Raw genomic sequence first — 21,580 nt, forward strand, 5'->3', positions numbered from 1 at the left:
GAGCCACAGCAGCATTCATGTGAGCCCCTAAGATTACTCAGAGATTACTATTACTGAGCTTCTTTTTTTATCTTTATGTAGTCAACATCTATCTAGGTGTTTTTTCACAAACAGATTGCAGAGTACACAAGACAGATACAGCAAAAGGCACATCACAGACTGCAAGTGGCAGAAGTACTTAGATTGTTTATTTAAATTAAAGTAGCAATACCACACTTTGGAAATAGTCTAAAAGTCCTGCATTTAAAATTTTACTCAGCCTAAGTAAAAGTATGAAAGCATTAGCATCAAAATATTCTAGAAGTACAAAAAGTAAATGTACTTTTTAGTATGTATAACTACATTATCACTAGAGTCAGAGGTTTTTACAGAGGGGATTTTGGATATCTCTTTCTAACACAAAGTGTAGTTAAATTAAACAAATAAATGTGTATTTTGGAGGTTTTCGTTCCATTAGTCTGTAAGCAAAATAGCAAAATTTCAGAATTGACCACTGCATTAAGAAACAATGTATTTGGGGACTAGGACACGCAAGTAGAGAAGGCGAGGAAAGTAATCAAGGATGGACTGAGAAATGAGAAGAGGGGAATGAGAGTGACAGGGAAGGTGGAGGTTTGAGATGTGACACAGGTTAAAGGTCGGACTAAACTCTTCGGACTGCAAGGATCTCCCTGCAGGTGAAAACAAGTCAGCTGACTGAACCTGGCACAGACCTGATTACAAGCATGCCTCAGGCTTTATCTACTGTAAAAAATAAACCTGATCAAGGGAAGTGACAAAGTAAAAGTGAGTCCTTCCCTGAACTACCTTGACCCTCCTTCACACAGGCAACAACTTAATTGGTTAAATCCAGCGAGTGGTGGCGAGTGGCTCTGCGATTTAAATGTGCTTAACTTGAGTGTTGACTGCTGATCCACCGTCTGCTCCGCTGTAAACCAGTCTACATAGAACGCGCATCAACTTCCATAACTATCCTCAACATCAACAACATCTGTCTATCTATAGGGTGGTCCCTCGATAGGTGTGAGGCACCGGAAGGAATTAAATGTCTGAGCTTTTTAGGACTCAGGGGCCATGACCGGAGTTGTATTTAACCTCTGACCCTCTCCCCTCCCTCACCTGTCTACCAGCTCACTTTAGTGTATCTCATGGTCGTACAGTAGACTGCTAATTGATTACCCAGACATGTGAATACTCGCATGTATTCGTGGATGGATTACTGAATGGTCCTACCGGGCACAGACCCAGGGGCCCAAGGGGCCAGGGGTCCTCACTCACACTTTTGAATGCAGGACTTTTGCTTGTAACAACTTTTACTTGAGTATCACAACACTTCTTCCACCACTGTGGGTGTCAGATACTAGCATTTTTTGAATGTTTTATCACAGTTTCAGCATTGTTACCTACAATGAGGCAAAGTAACAGCAGAACTCTGGTTGGCTGCTGTGGATCGAGGTGTAAAATCAGTAACTGACTCCTATTAGATAATATCACAAAGCACGGTAACGCAACATAAGTTCAGTCAATCTGATGACATAACTGCCTGCAGGCATCCTCCACACACACTGCTTCATCAATTTTTGTATCTCAGGACAAGTTTAGAGCAGCACACTGTCACATATTAAACAGAAACTCTTGTACTAATGAAGTAACTGTTTAGACCAGTTCAGACCGATTCCTGCGTGAAGAAATACAGGCCTATTATTCGCTGCAGTAATCTCTCTTTTGGCAAACTGCTGATCTCTCTTCATTATTAAATAAAACAACTTAATTCCTCTGCTGACGTGCACCTCAGCACCCTGCGTCTCTCTTGGCACCGTTGGCCATGGCTCCACAGGTGATTTGGATTTGGCCATCTGGTTGCCGGGGCTTTGGAAAGCTCTGCCGGAGGCCATGCAAAACCAATGTCACCTTCAGAGTAAAATAGCTTCTTTAAGTGAGACAATGTTGCTTCTAAATTAAGAAAAAAACACTATCTTTCTCGTACAAGTTGGTTATAATTCATATTACATAAAAGGCACTCATTACACTCTTGGTAGTTGTGCTGCCTTAGTCATTGTCGTTGACTAATGCAGACAAATGTTAGCTTTAATTAGCTAACTTTAGATATTGTTGCTGTGTAACAACAGACTTTATTTAGACAGTTTGCAGACTTCATGTCACAGATGAACATTCCATTGGTTTTATCCATAGACTTTATATAACTAGGTTTTATCACAAAAATAAATCAGAAAATAAATACCAGGAGACACGTTTATTTTGTTTTTCTGCATATGGTCATATTCTATGATAGATTTTTGCTTAGTCTTACAAAAAAGCTGCTCTAATTCAGAAGTCACCCAAACCCATTCCATACCAAAACAATCCAATAAAAAATAGCTAGCCCAATTGAGCAAAAAACAAAACCCAATCTGGCAACAGAGTTCCCTAGCTGGACCCGGGACATTGTGATGACATGGTCGGTGTCTTGGGACTGTTTTTACCTTTCCCTGTCCCAATCTCACCTTTAACCCCCAACCTTGTTTTGATCTTGATTTAGAGTTAGAAAGATAATCCTTTAATTGAGAGAGGGGGATAAAAATGGAGGAAAATAAGGAGATGGAGAGAGAGAGAAGCATGTAGGCGGTGGTGTTAGGCCGTGTAAGGAGGATTTGGCAGCGATGCAAAGCAGACTGGAAAACCGGTGGTGACCAGAACGAGGTGGATAAGTATTATCAAAGTGCTTTGGCCCAGACCTGAGGCATCTATTAACAGAATAGGAACGTTTAATCTAGACACCTTGGGGGCATCGTGGCTGTGGGTAATAGTCGAGGGAGCAGAGGGAATTCCGGTCAACAGCCAGAAAAATGAAGAAAATCACAGAAATCTTCATGACTTTGGAATCACAATATCAGCATTTCACAGTAGATGTTTGAAACAAATACAAAACGTTACTTTGGTCTTCATGCAGAAAAATGTAGGGGTTGGCTGTTCATCATTTGGTAATATTTGAAGAAAATAAAATCTGGACAAAAGGACACTTCCATCTCATATACATACGATACAGGATTCCCAAAGGCCATTTCAAAGTTAATAACTTTGGTTATTTGCTCATTTAACGAGTTGCATGTGTCTGCAATAAAGGAAGCTGCAGTTTTTAGGAGTCTATTGAAGCAACCAAGATAAAGTAATTAACATTAGCTCCACCTTTACCAGCTAAACTTAAAGTGTTGAATGCATAAATAATTATTATCCAATTAATTGATTATGAAATAGGCCTTTGTGCTTTCACTTGGGGTATGTTGAGTATATGTTGATGCTAATACTTGTGTACTTTTACTTTAGTAAGATTTTGAATGCAGGACTTTTACTTGCACTGTGATATTGCTAGTTTTAATCAAGATGTGAGTACTTATTGCACCTCCAGTTGCTTGTCAGTAAAAACGTGAACATTTTAAGTGTTAAAACAAAATATTGATGTTTTCCTAGTGAGCTCAGTCTTCACTTTATCTGCGTAAAACTGTCTAATCATTACTCTTCAGGCTACATGATGATTGAATTTGAGACGTGACATCTCTGAGGCATGCTAACTGTCCTCGTAATGTGATTAGTAGTTGCACGACTGTCTGCAGGGGAATACCCTGCTCACACTAAGTCCATCTGATGTTATTCAGTGTGTGTGTGTGTGTGGGGGGGGGGAGGTATTACATACTGCGTATCACATTGCTGTCGAGGAACGATACTAAAGTCTTCATGACCAGGAACCAGTAAAGAACCTGAAAGACTGATCTGAGTTCAGAGCAAACCTGGATTTAATAAAAGTAAATACAAATAAAAGAAACTGTTTGTTGGAGTCTGGATTTAATCCACTTGGTGTACCACATGGTGGCGGATTTAACATATCAGGGCGACTCAGCAGGTCGAGTCTGTTGAGCTGTCAGAACCAGGAAAACAAGTCAAACTGAGTCTAGAGATTAGATTTGATGACTGGTGAACCCAGTTTAATGAACAGAGGTAAACTGTGGAGAAACGCACTCAAATTGGTGCAAACATTTAATGTAATAATTAATAAGTAATTTCTGTATGAGGCTTCAAAGAAGTCCTCTGACTGAAAGCTCACAGAAATAGATGCACATATTCATTTTGTAACTAGTTTAGATTTTATAAAGTCCCAAAACTTCAAATCTGGCAACATTCTGGAAAAGATCTGTATTATTTTGGTGGTTGCAGGAGTTACATATTACACCAAATAATCTATGTCAATAACATGTTTCTTCCTAAATGGGAAGTCTTTTATTTTATTTTTACAGCTCTTCTTTACTTTTTACTTTTCATAAATGATAAAATAAACATATCTACTCACTAACAGTTGTCATACATTTTCTGTTTCACATGAATACTCCCACTACAAATTATATTAAGTTGTACTTTGTTTGTGGTGTTGAAAATGTGTTTCTAGTTGTTTTCTTAAGTCTTAATTTTCATCTACAACTAATGACAAACCCTGTAGTGGTTCTGATGACCTGTTTTTGGGATTAAAGGGCCTGTTAACCCTGGACATGGCCGCTGTCTTCAGGGGAATCAGATTAGCTGAGTAGTGATGGAAACTTCCTTCCTGGCGGAAAGACAATCTGCTGCCAGGTCACTGTCTCTCTTTACTCACTTATTTGTGTGGATGTAGCTGTGATCGTGAGTTCAGGTGGAGTTCATACATCATTTTTTCTAAACCATTCTGAAGGGGCAGTACAGAAGATTTTCACTTTCAGATTGACACACATTCTGTAAGCATCATATTTACAAGATGATATATTCACTTTCCCCCTGACATGAGGAATATAATATCTGCTCTAATCTTTCTGATACAGGCCACAGATAGAAAATGTTCTGCTGATGTTGTTGTAATTCCTGCAGGTCACCAGTAGAGGTCAGCACAGGTTACAGCTCTACTAATCACTCTGAATGTAAGATCAGAAGAAATAACTGTTTATTGATCCTTAGTGAGGGGAAATAAGATGTTACAGCAGCACAAGAAATAAACCAGATAGAAATACATCAATAAAATAACATTGTATGCAGATGGGGAAGGGAAAGGGAGCAAATAATTAGGATGATAAATTGGAATTATACTGTAAAGCACAATATAGCACAGTGTAAAAAAACTCACAGGAGTGAAACAAGTTTCTCAACTTCTGTATCATACGTCCAACTGTCATCAGAACAGAGACACTCCCTCCTTCCTCCAAAAAACACAGAAGACAAAACAGCTGAACCAGCTCGGTCGTTTACGTCTTTATCAAAACAAGATGAAAAAGTTCCTGTTGTTGCTTCTCTTCTGTCACTTCTCATCTCCAGGTAAGATCACATTTGAATTCTTTTCTATTTCAAATCATTTTACCTCAGTGTGCCATTGCTCTCGTTTGTTTCTTGTATCTAGACATCACTGAAGATGAGAGAGACCTCAATGATATCTCAGATTTTAAAATAAAGGTTATATATGAATCTTCACTTTCCACTTTGTTCCTGTGGAGCTCCGGGACACACCTGTAGTTTAGTTTCACTTTAGCTTCAACATGATAAGACTATTTGTTTTTTTGTTTTAACTAAATCATACTAAATACCTCCTACTTACAATGAGTGTGATGATGATGTTTTTATATTTATACTGAATGTATAAACCTTGTTTGTCCTGCAGTGAAATACTCACTCAAGTTTTTCGTAACGGCATCTTCTGGAGTCCCAAACTTCCCAGAGTTTGTGGCTTATGGAGTGGTGGAGGAACTTCTGTGTTTTTACTTTGACTTCAACAAAAAGATAGTAGAACCAAAACAGGACTGGATGAAAAATGTATTTAATAACAATCCTCAGCAGTTGGAGTGGTACACTAGAAAATGTGTTGATTATCTGCATAACAACTTCAAAACCTGGATGGAGAACTTTAAGCAACGCTTCAACCAAACTGGAGGTACAGTATTATATGTTATATTGTAATTATATACTGCATTGTTAAAAGGTACAGTCTCTCTCTCTCTCTCTCTCTCTCTCTCTCTCTCTCTCTCTTAGGTGTGCACATTCTCCAGCAGATGGTTAGCTGTGAGTGGGACGATGAGACTGGAGAGGTCAATGGTTTTTTGCAGTTTGGTTATGATGGAGAAGACTTCATAGTATTCGACCTGAAGACATTGACATGGATCGCTGCAAAGCCACAGGCTGTCATCACCAAACTGAGTTGGGATGCTGACATATCTAGAATAAAATACATTAAGATTCTCCTCACTGAGATGTATCTTGAATGGCTGAAGATGTATTTGGACTATGGGAAGAGCTTTCTGCTGAGAAAAGGTAGAATCACATTTCCTGATGTAGTTTGATGAACCCAACAATGTCCATACAGTCTGTGTCACAAAGTATACATGTTCAATTCAATTCAATTTTATTTAAAGTATGAATTCATAACAAGAGTTATCTCAAGACACTTTACAGATAGAGTAGGTCTAGACCACACTCGATAATATACAAAGACCCAACAATTCCAGTAATTCCCCCAAGAGCAAGCATTTAGTGCGACAGTGGTGAGGAAAAACTCCCTTTTAGGAAGAAATCTCGGACAGACCCAGGCTCTTAGTAGGCAGTATCTGATGGTGCCGGTTGGGGGTGTGATGAACAGTGGCAATAACAGTCACAATAAAGATAACGGAACAGTGATTAGAAATAGTAGTCATAGTAGTAGTTCATGGCATAGCATGGCATAGCATGGCACAGCAGAGCATAGCAGGCTGTAGCAGGATGCAGCAGGATGCAGCAGGATACAGCAGGACACTGCAGGGCACTGCAAAGCGTAGCTTGGTGGAACAGGGCGTAGCAGGGCATGCAGCAGGACCACGGCGACAGCTGCAACCATGATTTTGACGTCACACTTATCCAGGAAACATGCTGGGCAAAAAAACAAAACATAATGACTCAGGGAATAAGCTCCCCAGAGCTAGGTTAGTAATAAGCATTTCTGGGACATGGATGCACACAAATGGAAAGGGAGAGGAGAGAGAAGCTCAGTGTTTCAAAGTAAGTCCTGCGGCAGTGTAAAACTATAACAGCATAATTAAGAGAGACAGGTTAAGGAGAGGAGCCTGGTCGGGCTAGAACTCTCCCCAACCGGATTGGGCTGCACTGGCCTGCCTCCCTCTACTTTTATTATATTATTGATTATATGGTAGATGAATCTGGGCCGGGCCGGATGCTGCAACTCTTCACTCCCTAACTATAAGCTTTATCAAAGAGGAGAGTTTTAAGTTTACTCTTAAATGTGGTGACGGTGTCTGCCTCCCGAACCCAGACTGGGAGCTGGTTCCACAGGAGAGGAGCCTGGTAGCTGAAGGCTCTGGCTCCCAGTCTACTTTTAGAGACTCTAGGAACCACAAGCAGCTCTGAGTTCTGGGAGCGCAGTGCTCTAGTGGGACAATAAGGTACTATGAGCTCTACAAGATATGATGGTGCCTGACCATTTAGAGCTTTGTAGGTCAGAATAAGGATTTTAAATTTTTTACAGGAAGCCAATGCAGAGAAGCTAGTACAGGAGAAATATGATCTCTTTTCTTACTTCTTGTAAGAACACGTGCTGCAGCATTCTGGATCAGCTGGAGAGTCTTAAGGGACTTATTTGGGCAACCTGATAGTAAGGAATTACAGTAGTCCAGCCTGGAAGTAACGAATGCATGGACTAGTTTTTCATCGTTTTGAGACAGGATGTGCCTAATTTTGGCAATGTTACGAAGATGAAAAAAGGCTGTTCTTGAGGTTTGTTTTAAGTGGGCATTAAAGGATATATCCTGATCAAAAATAACTCCTAGATTTCTGACAGTAGTGCTGGAGGCCAAGGCAATACCATCCAGAGTAATTATATCTTTGGATAATGAGGTTCAGAGTTGTTTAGGGCCCAACAGAATAACTTCTGTTTTGTTTGAGTTTAACATCAGAAAATTGTAGTTCATCCATGAATTTATATCTTTAACACTAGAAGTGCCGGAATTCCATAACTACTAGAACTGCCGTGAGCGGTTATTTTGACCGCCAGATTCCAAACTCTATAATCTCTCATGATAAATACCTAATTGCGATATTGTATTATGTATTGTGTGAGGATATCTTTAGAAAAACGTAGTAACACTGAAATGTACATTTTGACGAGTTTAATTATACATTTGAGTAATAATATGTGTTTCAATAATTCATATCATGGCATAGTAAACTGTAATTATTTCAAACATTCATATCCCAAAAAATATGGTGTGGAAATTAATTCAACTTAACTCATAACAGCCAAATAACAATTAAAAGTATCTTACTTGAACATTTAGCTATAACTTAACCAGGCACTGCCTCTGTTTTGGCGTCTGCTTCGGTGCGCAGCGATGCTCGGACCGTGCGCCACTGCCCTTTTTTCCTCCATAAACTCAGCTCTCAGCTCCTCTGCCAGTGGCTGCATGAACTTCCTCCGGACAATTTTACTGCTGGTGCACTCCTTGGAGAGGATGTGTGCAATGATTCCAGCCAGTTCGAGGATGTATAAAGTTATATGAACATGTAAACAGCCACCGGCCATCTATGTGTTCCGTGCCTTTCACAGAGCGAAGCCTGCTGTTTGCCTTCTGATTCAGAACTGAGTCCATCCACGCCATAGTAGCCTACATTACCGACTCTGGCTTTGCCTTCGGCCCATCGGTGATGCCCACACTTGTTACTTGAGACTACTAGTTACGTTTCTCTGACAGAGACTGTGGTAGTTACTAAGCAACCAAGATGCATCTTCAACCGCGCAAAAGATTAAAAACAATACGAAAATCCAAGCGGTCAATATGACGTGTATGGCCGAAATAGGTAAAAGTGATTGTATTTTCATTGCCTTTTGTATAATGTATATAAAAACAATTTTAAATTAAAATAGAGACTCTTTTAGGAAAATTCAGGCAGCAGCAGGATTGTATTATTTTATTCAGCAAAGTTATTACACATGCATACTTGAAGTTTAGCTAACTGACTGGTTTTGTCTGGCTTGATTGATAAGTATAATTGGGTGTCATCCGCATAACAGTGAAAGTTAATTGAGTGTTTCCTAATAATACTGCCTAGAGGAAGCATATATAAGGAGAAAAGAATTGGTCCAAGCACTGAGCCTTGTGGAATTGTATCATTAAAGAAGCTTATGAAGTCGTCACTACTCAGAGTTATAGGAATAGATGGCTCAATAGAGCAGTGACTATCTGTCAGCCTGGCTACAGTGCTGAAAAGAAACCAACAGAGTCTAAAGTCGTCCGTAGGCAGGCCTAGCACCGTCTACAAAATTATCAATTTGGGGGGGACTAAAGTTAACATAAAGGTCCTTTGTTATATTAAAGCCCGACATTGAGTTAAATGCTGTTGGAATATGTTCCTTAAATGTGGCTATAGCACCGTCAGATAGGCATCTAGTGTAGAAGCTTTTATCTAATTTTGTATAGTCGGGTAGTAATAATTCGAAAGTTATTAAAAAATGGTCTGATAATAAAGGATTCTGCAGAAATACTATTAAATCTTCAATTTCGATTCCATATGCCAGCACAAGGTCGGTTAAAACAGTACGTGGCCTTATGCACACTCTGATTAAAACCAACTGAATCTAATAGTGAGTTGAAAGCAGTACTAAGGCTATTGCTGTCAACGTCCACATGGATATTAAAATCACCTACAATAAGTACTTTGTCTGATTTAAGGACTACATATGATAAAAACTCTGAGAATTCAGATAAAAATTCAGAATACGGACCTGGAGCTCGGTAAACAACCACAAATATAATTGGCTGTAATGTTTTCCATGTTGGATGTTGAAGATTAAGAACAAGGCTTTCAAATGAGTTATAATTTAGTTTAGGTTTAGGATTAATTAACAGGCTTGAATCAAATATGGCTGCAACTCCCCATCCTCAGCCTGAGCCTTGTGGAATTTGAGTATTATTATGATTGGGAGGAGTGGCTTCATTTAGACTAACATATTCTTCATGGCACAGCCATGTTTTGGTGAGACAGAATAGATCAATTTGATTATCTGATATCAAATCGTTTACTAATACTGCTTTAGAAGACAGAGATCTAATATTTAATAGTCCACATCTAATTTTCCTATTCTGTTCTATCATTGCAGTAGTTGTTTTAATTCCAATTAGGTTGTTAAGTACAGCCCCTCTTTTGTTTACCTTTGATATAACTGATCTGAGTCGGGGTACAGACACCATAGTTATGAAATTTTGAGTGGGCGACTGCTCCAACGGAAGTACAGAGGAGCACATAGCACTGCACCTCTGATTACTAATATCAAACTTGGGTTGTCTTTTTGATGACCGATAATAGACATGGTCCGATTTTTTTATATGAGAGCAGCTGCCGTCTCTCCTAATCGGACTAGGCTTTCCCCAGAATGCCCTCCAGTTATTCATGTAGCCCACATCATTAGCTGGGCAGGATAGGATTCCACATTGGGAGAGGGATAAGCCATTGCTAATGGCTAAGCTAAAGTAGCTAACAGCATTTTAACAATTGTGAGATCAGCGAGGCAATCACTGTAAAAGAAGATAACTATAAGTGCTTGAGTATAACTGGTGTAGTTTAAATGCAATCCGGGCAAATAGCCGCTAAATTAAACAATAAAGCAGAGTTGAATGAGTTTTTGCTGGAGCAGCAAACTAGCGTCTGTAACACAGGAACACCGGAAGTGAGAAAATACTAGGGTGACCATATTTTGATTTTAAAAAAAGAGGACAGTGGCCGGCCTCGAGACAAATCCAGACAGGCTTCTCAGAGGTTAATAAACATGCTTTATTATGCCTCGATGGTAACTTCTCTAATCAAATAAAATCCGTAGCAACCTGTAACAAAATAATAGCTCTCTTTTAAAATAAATATATAAATAATATGAAATAATGTTCTAAATATGACCTCTTCTGTGTTAGAAAATCCAGCTTCAACAAAATATCTCTTAATACCTTTTCAATGTAATAAGATAAATAATAAAGACACTGAAACAGTGTTCGAATTACATGGGAGCCAGAGGGAGCTGAGCTCCCATAGAGTGAGGACTGGCTCTCATGAAAGCACCAAAGTCAAAAATCTGAAGGGGTCTCTCATATCTGAAGGTGTCTGCCATATGTGGCATTGTAATGTAATCTTAATCAACGCTTATTATCCATCCCTGTGCGATCTCTTACCATTAAAAACGTTAAATTAAAATATAGGCTACTACGGATGTAGACCTGAGCCTACCCTACGCTCATGAATGCAGCATGACTGCACTTCACCACCACACCAAATGTGGCGGTGCTGCGGTGCAAATTCAACTCATGTTTCATAGGCTACATGTTAACTCAAAGATTCGCAGAACAAAATATAAACGTTGGAGGCCATTAATCAGCGCGCAAAGTCCTTAAAATCCATTCTGCATTAAGCATCATATAGCCATGGCAAAAAGAAAACAAGGCAGTTTAATTAATTTTGGTTTTACTAAGAAATTGTGTAGCGATGACATTAATAGCACTACTAATTCACCTGTTGCAAGCCCTGTTAGCACACCTCCCAACGGGGTGACAACGCAAGAAGAAGCTGAAGAAATAATGTCCTCTCTGGCTGAAGATGATCCTAACCCCTCCTGCTCCTCTCTCTCCCATTAAATTGGAACAACCAGCAGTGGAGAGACTGGAAGAGCCGATATACATGGCTGTTTGTTAAGGATGGTAGCTTGGGGTGCGTCGCTAAGGTCTAATTGAAGAGAGGAATTATGGTATTCTTCGTTAGCCTGAGTAACTTTAACCGTTGGTCATGTGAAATCTCAAAGACAGCCTGGTGCTTTGTTTATAGACTATTTGTGGCTGGCTGTTTGCAGTTTGACGTATCTATTCCTGTCGATAAAGTATAATAGGGTAAATCCTGTATAGTGCATACACTTGTAGCTGTTATGTATCTTTGTAAGTCATTGTAAGTCGCAAGCGGGTGAGTGGGTGATAGAGCGAGGGAGAAGTGAGAGAGTGACGGCAAGTGAGTACGACTCTGGAGTCATAGTGAGAGAAACAAAGTGTCTCCCCTGTGTTTTCTGATCACAGTGGGAAATCTTTGTGTGCAATGCTGCTCAGCTATCTGCTCTGGTCCCTGTGTATGTGTGCATCGCAGCCTCTCTGGAATTACGTCACACAACAAAGTACGCCAGTCAATTTAAGTACGCGCTTAATAGTCCCATGAAAAACAGTGAAAACCAGACATTTTCATGAATTTATAAAACCCACCCATGTCCGGGCAAAACAGGACGTTTGGTCACCCTAGAAAATACGCTTACCGTAAATGTCAGCACGATAAAAAATTTGATCCTTTAAAATTCCCAGGCTTGAACACACACACACACAGACGTTGGATTTAGTTTTCAAATGATCTTTATATGATTTCACTAACAGCAAATACATTGTTATAGTGGACAAAAATAGAAGGCCTGATTCAAAGCAGTCTGTAGAAAGGGACTATAGTCTTTACCCTGAGGGAGGCGGGGAAGGGGCTAGCGGCACCCGTATTGTCCAGTCCGCTCTTCCTGGTCGGGGCACCTCTGCAATGCTGGTGCACTGATCTGCCAGACGTCCTCTGCTGCCCCCTTTTTCCTGTATCCAGCTCTGCTGTCTATCACATGTTTCACTGCGCATCATCCTGCACCCCCAAAGGGTGTCTCCGCAGGTCCCGACCACAAGTCTCGACCACCATCTAGACCAGCACCACTTTAGGTCCTGTCTTCGGTGCCAGTGTGCAGCCAGTGAGTGTCAGTGTGTTAAAGGTGCCATGACATGCTGCTTTTTGGATGCTTTAATATAGGCCTTAGTGGTCCCCTAATACCGGATCTGAAGTCTCTTTCCCGAAATTCAGCCTTGGTACAGAGTTACAGCCACTAGAGCCAGTCCCACAATGAGCTTTCCTTAGCATGTGCCATTTCTGTGTCTGTAGCTTTAAATGCTATTGAAGATGAGAGAGTGGGCAAGGTGGAGGGTGGGGGTGTGGCCTTGACCAACTGCCACTTTGCTTGTTTGTAAGCCATGATGTCTCTCTCTTTCTCATGGGCGAGCCAAATTCTCTGGGCGGGCAAAGCAGAGAGAGGGGAGGTAACCTTGCTCCTCATGACCTCATAAGGAGCAAGATTCCAGATCGGCCCATCTGAGCTTTCATTTTCTCAAAGGCAGAGCAGGATACCCAGGGCTCGGTTTACACCTATCACCATTTCTAGCCACTGGGGGACCATAGGCAGGCTGGGGGAACTCATATTAATGTTAAAAAACCTCATAAAGTTATTTAGTAAATTGTCATGCAATGCGACCTTTTAAATAGAAATAAGGATGTTTTACGGAACATTAACATAGTTCAATCAATCAATCAATCAAAATGTATTTATATAGCACTTTACAACAACCAGCAGGTATCCAAATAAGTATCTGTAATAGTGCGAATATCAGGGGTAACTTGTTCCAGAGTCTCGGGGCAGCAATTGCAAAAGCCTGATCACCCCACCGTTTATACCTTGACCTAGGCACTTCTAAAACTTGCCGATTTGAAGAACGCAATGACCGGTTGTGCTCCCGCAAACATAAAATTTCAGACAAATACTCTGGGGCCAGACCATTTAGGGCCTTGAAAGCAAACAATAAAATCTTAAAATCTATTCTAAAACGCACAGGGAGACAATGTAGGGTGTAAAGAACGGGAGTGATGTGTGCACGTCTACATGTATTTGTAAAAAGCGAGCAGCAGCATTTTGCAAAAGTTGAAGACGTGAGATGGAGGTTTGATTCAGACCAACATAAAGAGCATTACAGTAATCCAATCTTGAACTAATGAACGCATAAATCGCCTTTTCTAGATCATGCCTGTTCAGGCCATGATCAGATCATTCTTCTATGACTATAGTTTCCTTCTCTGTCTATGATGTGGAGATTATGTAACTGATGAGTTGTGATGTAGTCCTGTTAGATAGATCATACAATTGTATGGGCCTGTACATGTAGTGCATTTACCTAAAAGAAAAGTTGTTTACATGGTGTAAGCCTAACTAACATCTGTTGAGTCTGGATTTCACTTAAAGGTATACACTATATAGGTTTTGACCACTAGTAGTTCTATATAATTATCTTTTTATAAGTTGATTTCTCTCTCTCTCTTTCTCTCTCTCTCTCTCTCTCTCTCTCTCCAGATCTTCCCTCAGTGTCTCTCCTCCAGAAGTCTCCCTCCTCTCCAGTCAGCTGCCACGCTACAGGTTTCAACCCTGATACAGCCATGATGTTCTGGAGGAAAGATGGAGAGGAGCTTCATGAGGACGTGGACCTTGGAGAGATCCTCCCCAACCACGATGGATCCTTCCAGATGAGTGTTGACCTGGACCTTTCATCAGTCCCAGCTGAAGACTGGAGGAGGTACGACTGTGTGTTTCATCTCTCTGGTGTGGAGGACGACATCGTCACCAACCTGGACAAAGCAGAGATCAGGACCAACAGAGGTGAGACTGGAATAGGAAGTGACTGAAAGATGGGTTTAGTTTACTTCAGTTGTCCTGAAGTTCATGATTTATTGATTTGTCACCTTTCTGATGCTGTGTGTAAGCCTCCTGTTTGATATCTGTGGCCATACTACCACATACACACAAAAAAGCCTGAACTGCCAGTTAGCAGACTAGCTCCCTCAGCCTTTATTTCAGAGACACATTTGTACAATTGACTGCTGTCTTAAGACTGATACAATCTTTACTATTTCACAGAGCAGTTTAAAGCTAACCAACAGCTTCCTCCATGTTTTACTCTGTTCCTGCGAGAGTCAGCACTATCATGATGGTTCAGCCAACAGGTACAAATATATGTCGCTCACCAAAGTGAGGCTCTAAATAAAAGTGTTTTTGTTGGATTAGCTTTTGTCTTTTGGTTTATTATGGAATAAGTCAGTCATTTTTTAGTTTTAGTTTTTAAACCAATGCACTCCACCTGTTGCAGGACAAACCAACATGTAATTGATTCATAAGTAATGTGTGTACAGGTGTTAATAAATAGATAGATCTGTTCAATACTTTTTTGTCTATATGGTTGTAAACATTGTTGTTTTTGTTCAATCTGTGGCCATACTACCACATACACACAAAACGCCTGAAGTTAACGGGCTAGCTCCGTCAGCCTTTATTTCAGAGACACATTTGTACAGTTGACTGCTGTCTTAAGACTGATTACAAACTTTACTATTTCACAGAGCAGTTTAAAGATAACAGGACAGCTTCCTCTGTTGTAAACAAAAGTGTCTTTTTTGGTGGTTTAGCTTTTGTCATCTAGTTTAATATGGAACAAGCAAGTAATTTTTTAGTTTTTGATTTTAAACCAACATGCTATTGATTAATAAGTCATGTGTGTACAGTAGGTATAATACACAGATGAATGTACTTCTGTTCTAACCTGTTTTGTCTATCTGGTTGTTGACATATTGTTGTTATTTGTTCAACAGAGAATCCTTCAGACAGGACCATTCCCATCACTGCTGCAGTGGCTGTTCTTGCTGTCGTCCTCGCCGCGCCACTGGATTCATTTTTACAAAAAGAAGAAAGGTGAGAGAGAGGAGAATGGAAAAGTTATCTAGTCTACATTTGGATTTGCTGTTTACAGAAAGAAAAAAGTGAGAGACCAAAGGAGGAAACGATTTTCTCATTTATTTGCAACAAGCAACCAACAGAAAGAATATAGCATGATGACGACGATGATGATGATGATAAATGTAAAAGGTGAAGGGTAAAAGATATTTATTTAACGTAAATAGGAGAATGAGTAGGAGAGGATCAGATACGATGGGAAAAAGGTGACAAATTATGTTTCCAAATCTGACAACTAAAATTATTTGTTTTCTCTTCTTGTTTCAGCCAAACTCCCTCCACAATGTGAGTAGAACTTGTTTTTATTCTACTGTATCTGGTCTGACATGCTGTTACCAGGATGGGTTACTGCAAAAAGACTTGAGTAAAGACATGGAGTTCAGCTCATGAAAATGGGGGGCAAAACAATTCAATCAAATTTTGATATTCTCTTATTTTGTATTTTTATTTTAGAATCATTAATGTCAAATAAAATTATTCTTACATTTAACATGCATCAATTTCAGTTTTTTTCTGTTGTCAGAGTAAGTAAGTGTGAAAACTTCTGACTCAGATGTATACGATTTTAAATTGAATTAGTCAAACTAAAGGCAGAAGTCAGAAGCTGTTTTCTGGACTCACTGTCTGATCTTTCAGTCCACTAAACCTTCGTTCCAACCCAGGTCTCTGAGGGGAAAGGGAAGCAGCACAGAGGCTCTTAGAGTCTGACAGTAGACTTATTTATTACAGGAGCAACAACTAAATGAAAGTGAACTCGTAAAAGAAGCAAGCTACATGTTGTGTTACATGATCCAATGTGTTTTGGACTTTAGCAGCAGACAAGCCCAAACAAAGAGCTTTAGTGGAAGCAGGCAGGAACAGGTAACTTTAAACCCTTTGTCAGTTCCTGTAGAGCTGGATAACTTACTCTGAGTGACTCATTAATTAAGTTAAAATGTATTGGATGTTTGTGTGTTAATTAACATCCTTCAAATTCAAAAAATGCATAAGTAACTTCTAATAGGGATTTTACTTATGGGAGCCTGTTTGTTTAAACCAACCAGATTTAGCTAATATCTCTACCAGCCTATCACATCCTTGCTGTCAATATTTAAATGTTCTCCTCTTCGTTGCTTTCACCATGAATTGCCGCAACCCTCCTCCCCGCGTTCACCTCAGTTTATCATTTCCATCATTCATATGTGTATATAAGACATGTCAGTATGGATACTTTACATTTAAAAAATACTGATATCAGTGATCAAACAGATGTGGTTGTCGTGAAGATAAAATGGTAGGATGAGTATTTCACTAAAGATCTGTCAGGTCTGCTTTTAAATGTCACATTGGAAATATTGGGGTTTGTCATGTTTTTTATTTGATAAATTGATTTGCAGAAGTTCATTCATCAGCCTGTGCTCAAAAACATATTTTTCCTAAACCATTCTGAAGGGGCAGTACAGAAGATTTTCACTTTCAGATGAATAGTAACACATTCTGTAAGCATCATATTTACAAGATGATATATTCCCTTTCCCCTGACATTAGGGATATAATATCTGCTCTAATCTTTCTGATACAGGCCACAGATAGAAAATGTTCTGCTGATGTTGTTGTAATTCCTGCTGGTCACCAGTAGAGGTCAGCACAGGTTACAGATCTACTAATCACTCTGAATGTAAGATCAGAAGAAATAACTGTTTATTGATCCTCAGAGAAGGGAAATAAGATGTTACAGCAGCACCAAGAAACAAACCAGATAAAAATACATCAACAAAATAAAAAATAACATTGTATGCAGACGGGGAAGGGAAAGGGAGAAAATAATTAGGATGATAAATTGGAATTATAAAGCACAATATAGCACAGTGTAAATATACTAATAGGAGAAAAACTGGTTTCTCAACTTCTGTATCATACGTCCAACTTTCATCAGAACAGAGACACTCCCTCCTTCCTCCAAAAACAAAGAAGACAAAACAGCTGAACCAGCTCGGTCGTTTACGTCTTTATCAAAACAAGATGAAAAAGTTCCTGTTGTTCGTCTCTTCTGTCACGTCTCATCTCCAGGTAAGATCACATTTGAATTATTTTCTTATTTCAAATCATTTTACCTCAGTGTGTCATTGCTCGCTTTGTTTCTTGTATCTAGACATCATTGAAGATGAGGGAGACCTCAATGATATCCCAGATTTTAAAATAAAGGTTATATATGAATCTTCACTTTCCACTTTGTTCCTGTGGAGCTCCGGGACACACGTGTAGTTTAGTTTCACTTTAGCTTCAACACGATGAGACTATTTGTTTTAACTGAATCATACTGAATACCTCATATTCACGCTGAGTGGGACGATGATGATGATAATGATGATGATGATGATGATGATGGATGATGATGATGATGATGATGATGATGATGATGATGATGTTTTTATATTTATGCTGAATGTATAAACCTTGTTTGTCCTGCAGTGAAACACTCACTCAAGGTTTTCGTTTTAAGCGGCATCTTCTGGAGTCCCAAACTTCCCAGAGTTTGTGGCTTCTGGAGTGGTGGATGAACTTCAGCACAGTTACTGTGACAATAAAAAAAGATAGTAGAAACAAAACAGGACTGGATGAAAAATGTATTTAAAGACAATCCTCAGCAGTTAGAGTTGCTCACTACACAATGTTTTATGATCTGCCTAACGGATTCAAACCCTTGATGGAGAACTTTAAGCAACGCTTCCAACCAAACTGGAGGTACAGTATTTATGAGTGTTATATGTTATATTGTAATTATATACTGCATTGTTAAAAGGTACAGTCTCTGTCTCTCAGGTGTCCACATTCTCCAGCAGATGAGTGGCTGTGAGTGGGACGATGAGACTGAGAGGTCAATGGTTATGATCAGTATGGTTATAATGGAGAAGACTTCCTAGCATTCGACCTGAAGACAGAGATATGGATCGCTGCAAAGCCACAGGCTGTCCTCACCAAACTGAGTTGGGATGCTGAGATATCTAGAATAAAATACGCGTTGAGAGATTCAGCTCACTCAGATTTTTCCTGAATGGCTGAAGATGTATTTGAACTATGGGAAGAGCTCTCTGCTGAGAAAAGGTAGAATCACATTTCCTGATGTAGTTTCATGAACCCAACAATGTCCATACAGTCTGCTCAGACTGAACTGCCATTGTGCCAGTGGCTGCGTCAGTGAGTGTCAGTGTTTTAAAATAGAAATATTGATGTTTTACAGAAAAATTAACATAAAAACAATGTCAGATCCTTCTTCTCTGACTATAGTTTCCTTCTCTGTCTATGATGTGGAGATTATGTAACTGATGAGTTGTTATGTAGTCCTGTCAGATGGTTTTATAACTCATGAGATTGTATGGGTCTGTACATGTAGTGCATTTACCTAAAAGAAAAGTTGTTTACATGGTGTAAGCCTAACTTACTTCTGTTGAGTCTGGATTTCACTTAAAGGTACACTATATAGGTTTTGACCACTAGTAGTTATATATAGTAATCTTTTTATGAGTTGATTTCTGTGTATTTTTTCTTTTTCTCTCTCTCTCTCTCTCTCTCTCTCTGCAGATCTTCCCTCAGTGTCTCTCCTCCAGAAGTCTCCCTCCTCTCCAGTCAGCTGCCACGCTGCTACACAGGTTTCTACCCTGACAGAGCCATGATGTTCTGGAGGAAAGATGGAGAGGAGCTTCATGAGGACGTGGACCACGGAGAGATCCTTCCCCAACCACGATGGATCCTTCCAGATGAGTGTTGACCTGGACCTTTCATCAGTCCCAGCTGAAGACTGGAGGAGGTACGACTGTGTGTTTCATCTCTCTGGTATGAAGGACGACATCGCCACCACAAACTGGACAAAGAAGAGATCAGGACCAACAGAGGTAAGACTGGAATAGGAAGTGACTGAAAGATGTGTTTAGTTTACTTCAGTTGTCCTGAAGTTCATGATGTATTGATTTGTCACCTTTCTGATGCTGTGTGTAAGCCTCCTGTTTGATATCTGTGGCCATACTACCATATACACACAAAAAGCCTGAACTGCCAGTTAGCGGGCTAGCTCCGTCAGCCTTTATTTCAGAGACACATTTGTACAGTTGACTGCTGTCTTAAGACTGATTACAAACTTTACTATTTCACAGAGCAGTTTAAAGATAACAGGACAGCTTCCTCTGTTGTAAACAAAAGTGTCTTTTTTGGTGGTTTAGCTTTTGTCATCTAGTTTAATATGGAACAAGCAAGTAATTTTTTAGTTTTTGATTTTAAACCAGTGCACACAATGCATGCAATTAATTCATAAGTAATGTGTGTACAGTAGGTATAATACACCCATGAATGTACTTCTGTTCTAACCTGTTTTGTCTATCTGGTTGTTGACATATTGTTGTTATTTGTTCAACAGAGAATCCTTCAGACAGGACCATTCCCATCACTGCTGCAGTGGCTGTTCTTGCTGTCGTCCTCGCCGCTGCCACTGGATTCATTTTTTACAAAAAGAAGAAAGGTGAGAGAGGAGAATGGAAAAGTTATCTAGTCTACTTTTGGATTTGCAGTTTACAAGAAGAAGAAAAGTGAGAGACCAAAGGAGGAAACGATTTTCTCATTTACTTGCAACAAGCAACCACCAGAGAGACTGTAGCATGATGATGATGATGATGATGATGATGATGATGATGATGATGATGATGATGATGATGATGATAAATGTAAAAGGTAAAGGGTAAAAGATATTTATTTAACGTAATAGGAGAATGAGTAGGAGAAGATCAGATTGGATGGGGAAAAGGTGACAAATTATGTTCTGGCATTTCCAACTGTGACAACTGAAATGATTTGTCTTCTCTTCTTGTTTCAGCCAATCTCCCTCCACAATGTGAGTAGAATTTGTTTTTATTCTATTGTATCTGGTTTGACATGCTATTACCAGGATGTGTTACTGCAAAACAGACTTGAGTAAAGACATGGAGATTATAAATTAGTAAATTATTTTCTCACTCAGGGATTTCTCTGCTTACAGAGAGACCAAAAACAATGACTTTGACATGACCTGGAATTACTATAGATGGGAGTACTAAATAACATGTAATAAATAAAATGTAATTAAATTGAAAGAAATACAAAACCAGAAAAAGAATACGTGAAAAATGTAAGAAGATTAGATATTTGTGTGACAGAAATAACAGATTATTGAATTTGCATGCATGGATTGTGGATTCGGTAGTAGAAAAAAAGCCTTTCAGTAACAGTGTCTTTTTACTGACCAATAAAATGAAATTAAAACTGAAAAGGACAGTTTAATTTTTGGTTAGTTTTTCATTTATATAGCACTTTAAAGCAAACAAGTTTGCACCAAAGTGCTTCTCAAAGACAAAAACATATGTATAGAAGCAGATATAAAAAGCTCTTGGGGTTGGAGGCTGCTGGTTGCTAATGTCACATTCAAGTTGTTGAGTCAGCTCATTGATTGTGACAGATGGAGCATGTCTCTTGGTTCTGGATAAAACATCAGATGCTAAACCTGTTTCAGAGGCTGGAAATACTGAACACCTTTTGGTGGATCTGCAGAGTTCATCTGAACGACCAGCCTCTGGACAGGCTGCATCATCCTCTGGTTATTAAAGGCAGCTCAGTAACAGTGGCTTTTTCCTTACAGCTCCTGACAACAGCTCTGAGCTCTCTGAGAAACTGAATCCAGAGACCTGATTTACAAACACATCCTGCACTGGTAAAGCAGTAAACTCTTCACATCTCCAGTTAAACAGTTTGTGTGTGTGATTAATATCCTTTCTGTATTATAGGTTTATATACTCAAACATTCAGTTCATATACTCACTGTATAAATATACTCTATTTGTACTCTATCTAGATATACATATGGTTTGGGTCTTATAGATAAACTACTGTAACATGTATGGAACCATCCCAATGAAGTAGGGGTAAATAAAA

General features: G+C 39.4%; 1 protein-coding gene across 3 annotated transcripts; it reads left to right on the forward strand.

The window, feature by feature from the left end:
• Window positions 1-5,204: 5,204 nt before the first annotated feature.
• On the forward strand, window positions 5,205-21,372 carry LOC120571353 (major histocompatibility complex class I-related gene protein-like). 3 transcript variants are annotated; one of them, XM_039820256.1, is made up of 7 exons: window positions 5,205-5,331; window positions 5,672-5,941; window positions 6,040-6,318; window positions 14,216-14,518; window positions 15,505-15,604; window positions 15,914-15,931; window positions 21,288-21,372. In XM_039820256.1, exons 1-7 carry the CDS (start codon window positions 5,283-5,285, stop codon window positions 21,292-21,294), a joined length of 1,026 nt encoding a protein of 341 aa, XP_039676190.1. In that variant the 5' UTR covers window positions 5,205-5,282; the 3' UTR covers window positions 21,295-21,372. The 3 variants fall into 3 exon arrangements, with proteins under 3 accessions (XP_039676190.1, XP_039676191.1, XP_039676192.1); XM_039820257.1 differs by lacking the exons at window positions 15,914-15,931; window positions 21,288-21,372 and adding an exon at window positions 14,777-14,862 and having other exon boundaries at window positions 5,206-5,331; window positions 15,505-15,537; XM_039820258.1 differs by lacking the exons at window positions 15,505-15,604; window positions 15,914-15,931; window positions 21,288-21,372 and adding an exon at window positions 14,782-14,801 and having other exon boundaries at window positions 5,207-5,331.
• Window positions 21,373-21,580: the final 208 nt, after the last annotated feature.

The sequence above is a fragment of the Perca fluviatilis genome, chromosome 13 (genome assembly GCF_010015445.1).
Source record: "Perca fluviatilis chromosome 13, GENO_Pfluv_1.0, whole genome shotgun sequence".
Lineage (NCBI taxonomy): Eukaryota > Metazoa > Chordata > Actinopteri > Perciformes > Percidae > Perca > Perca fluviatilis.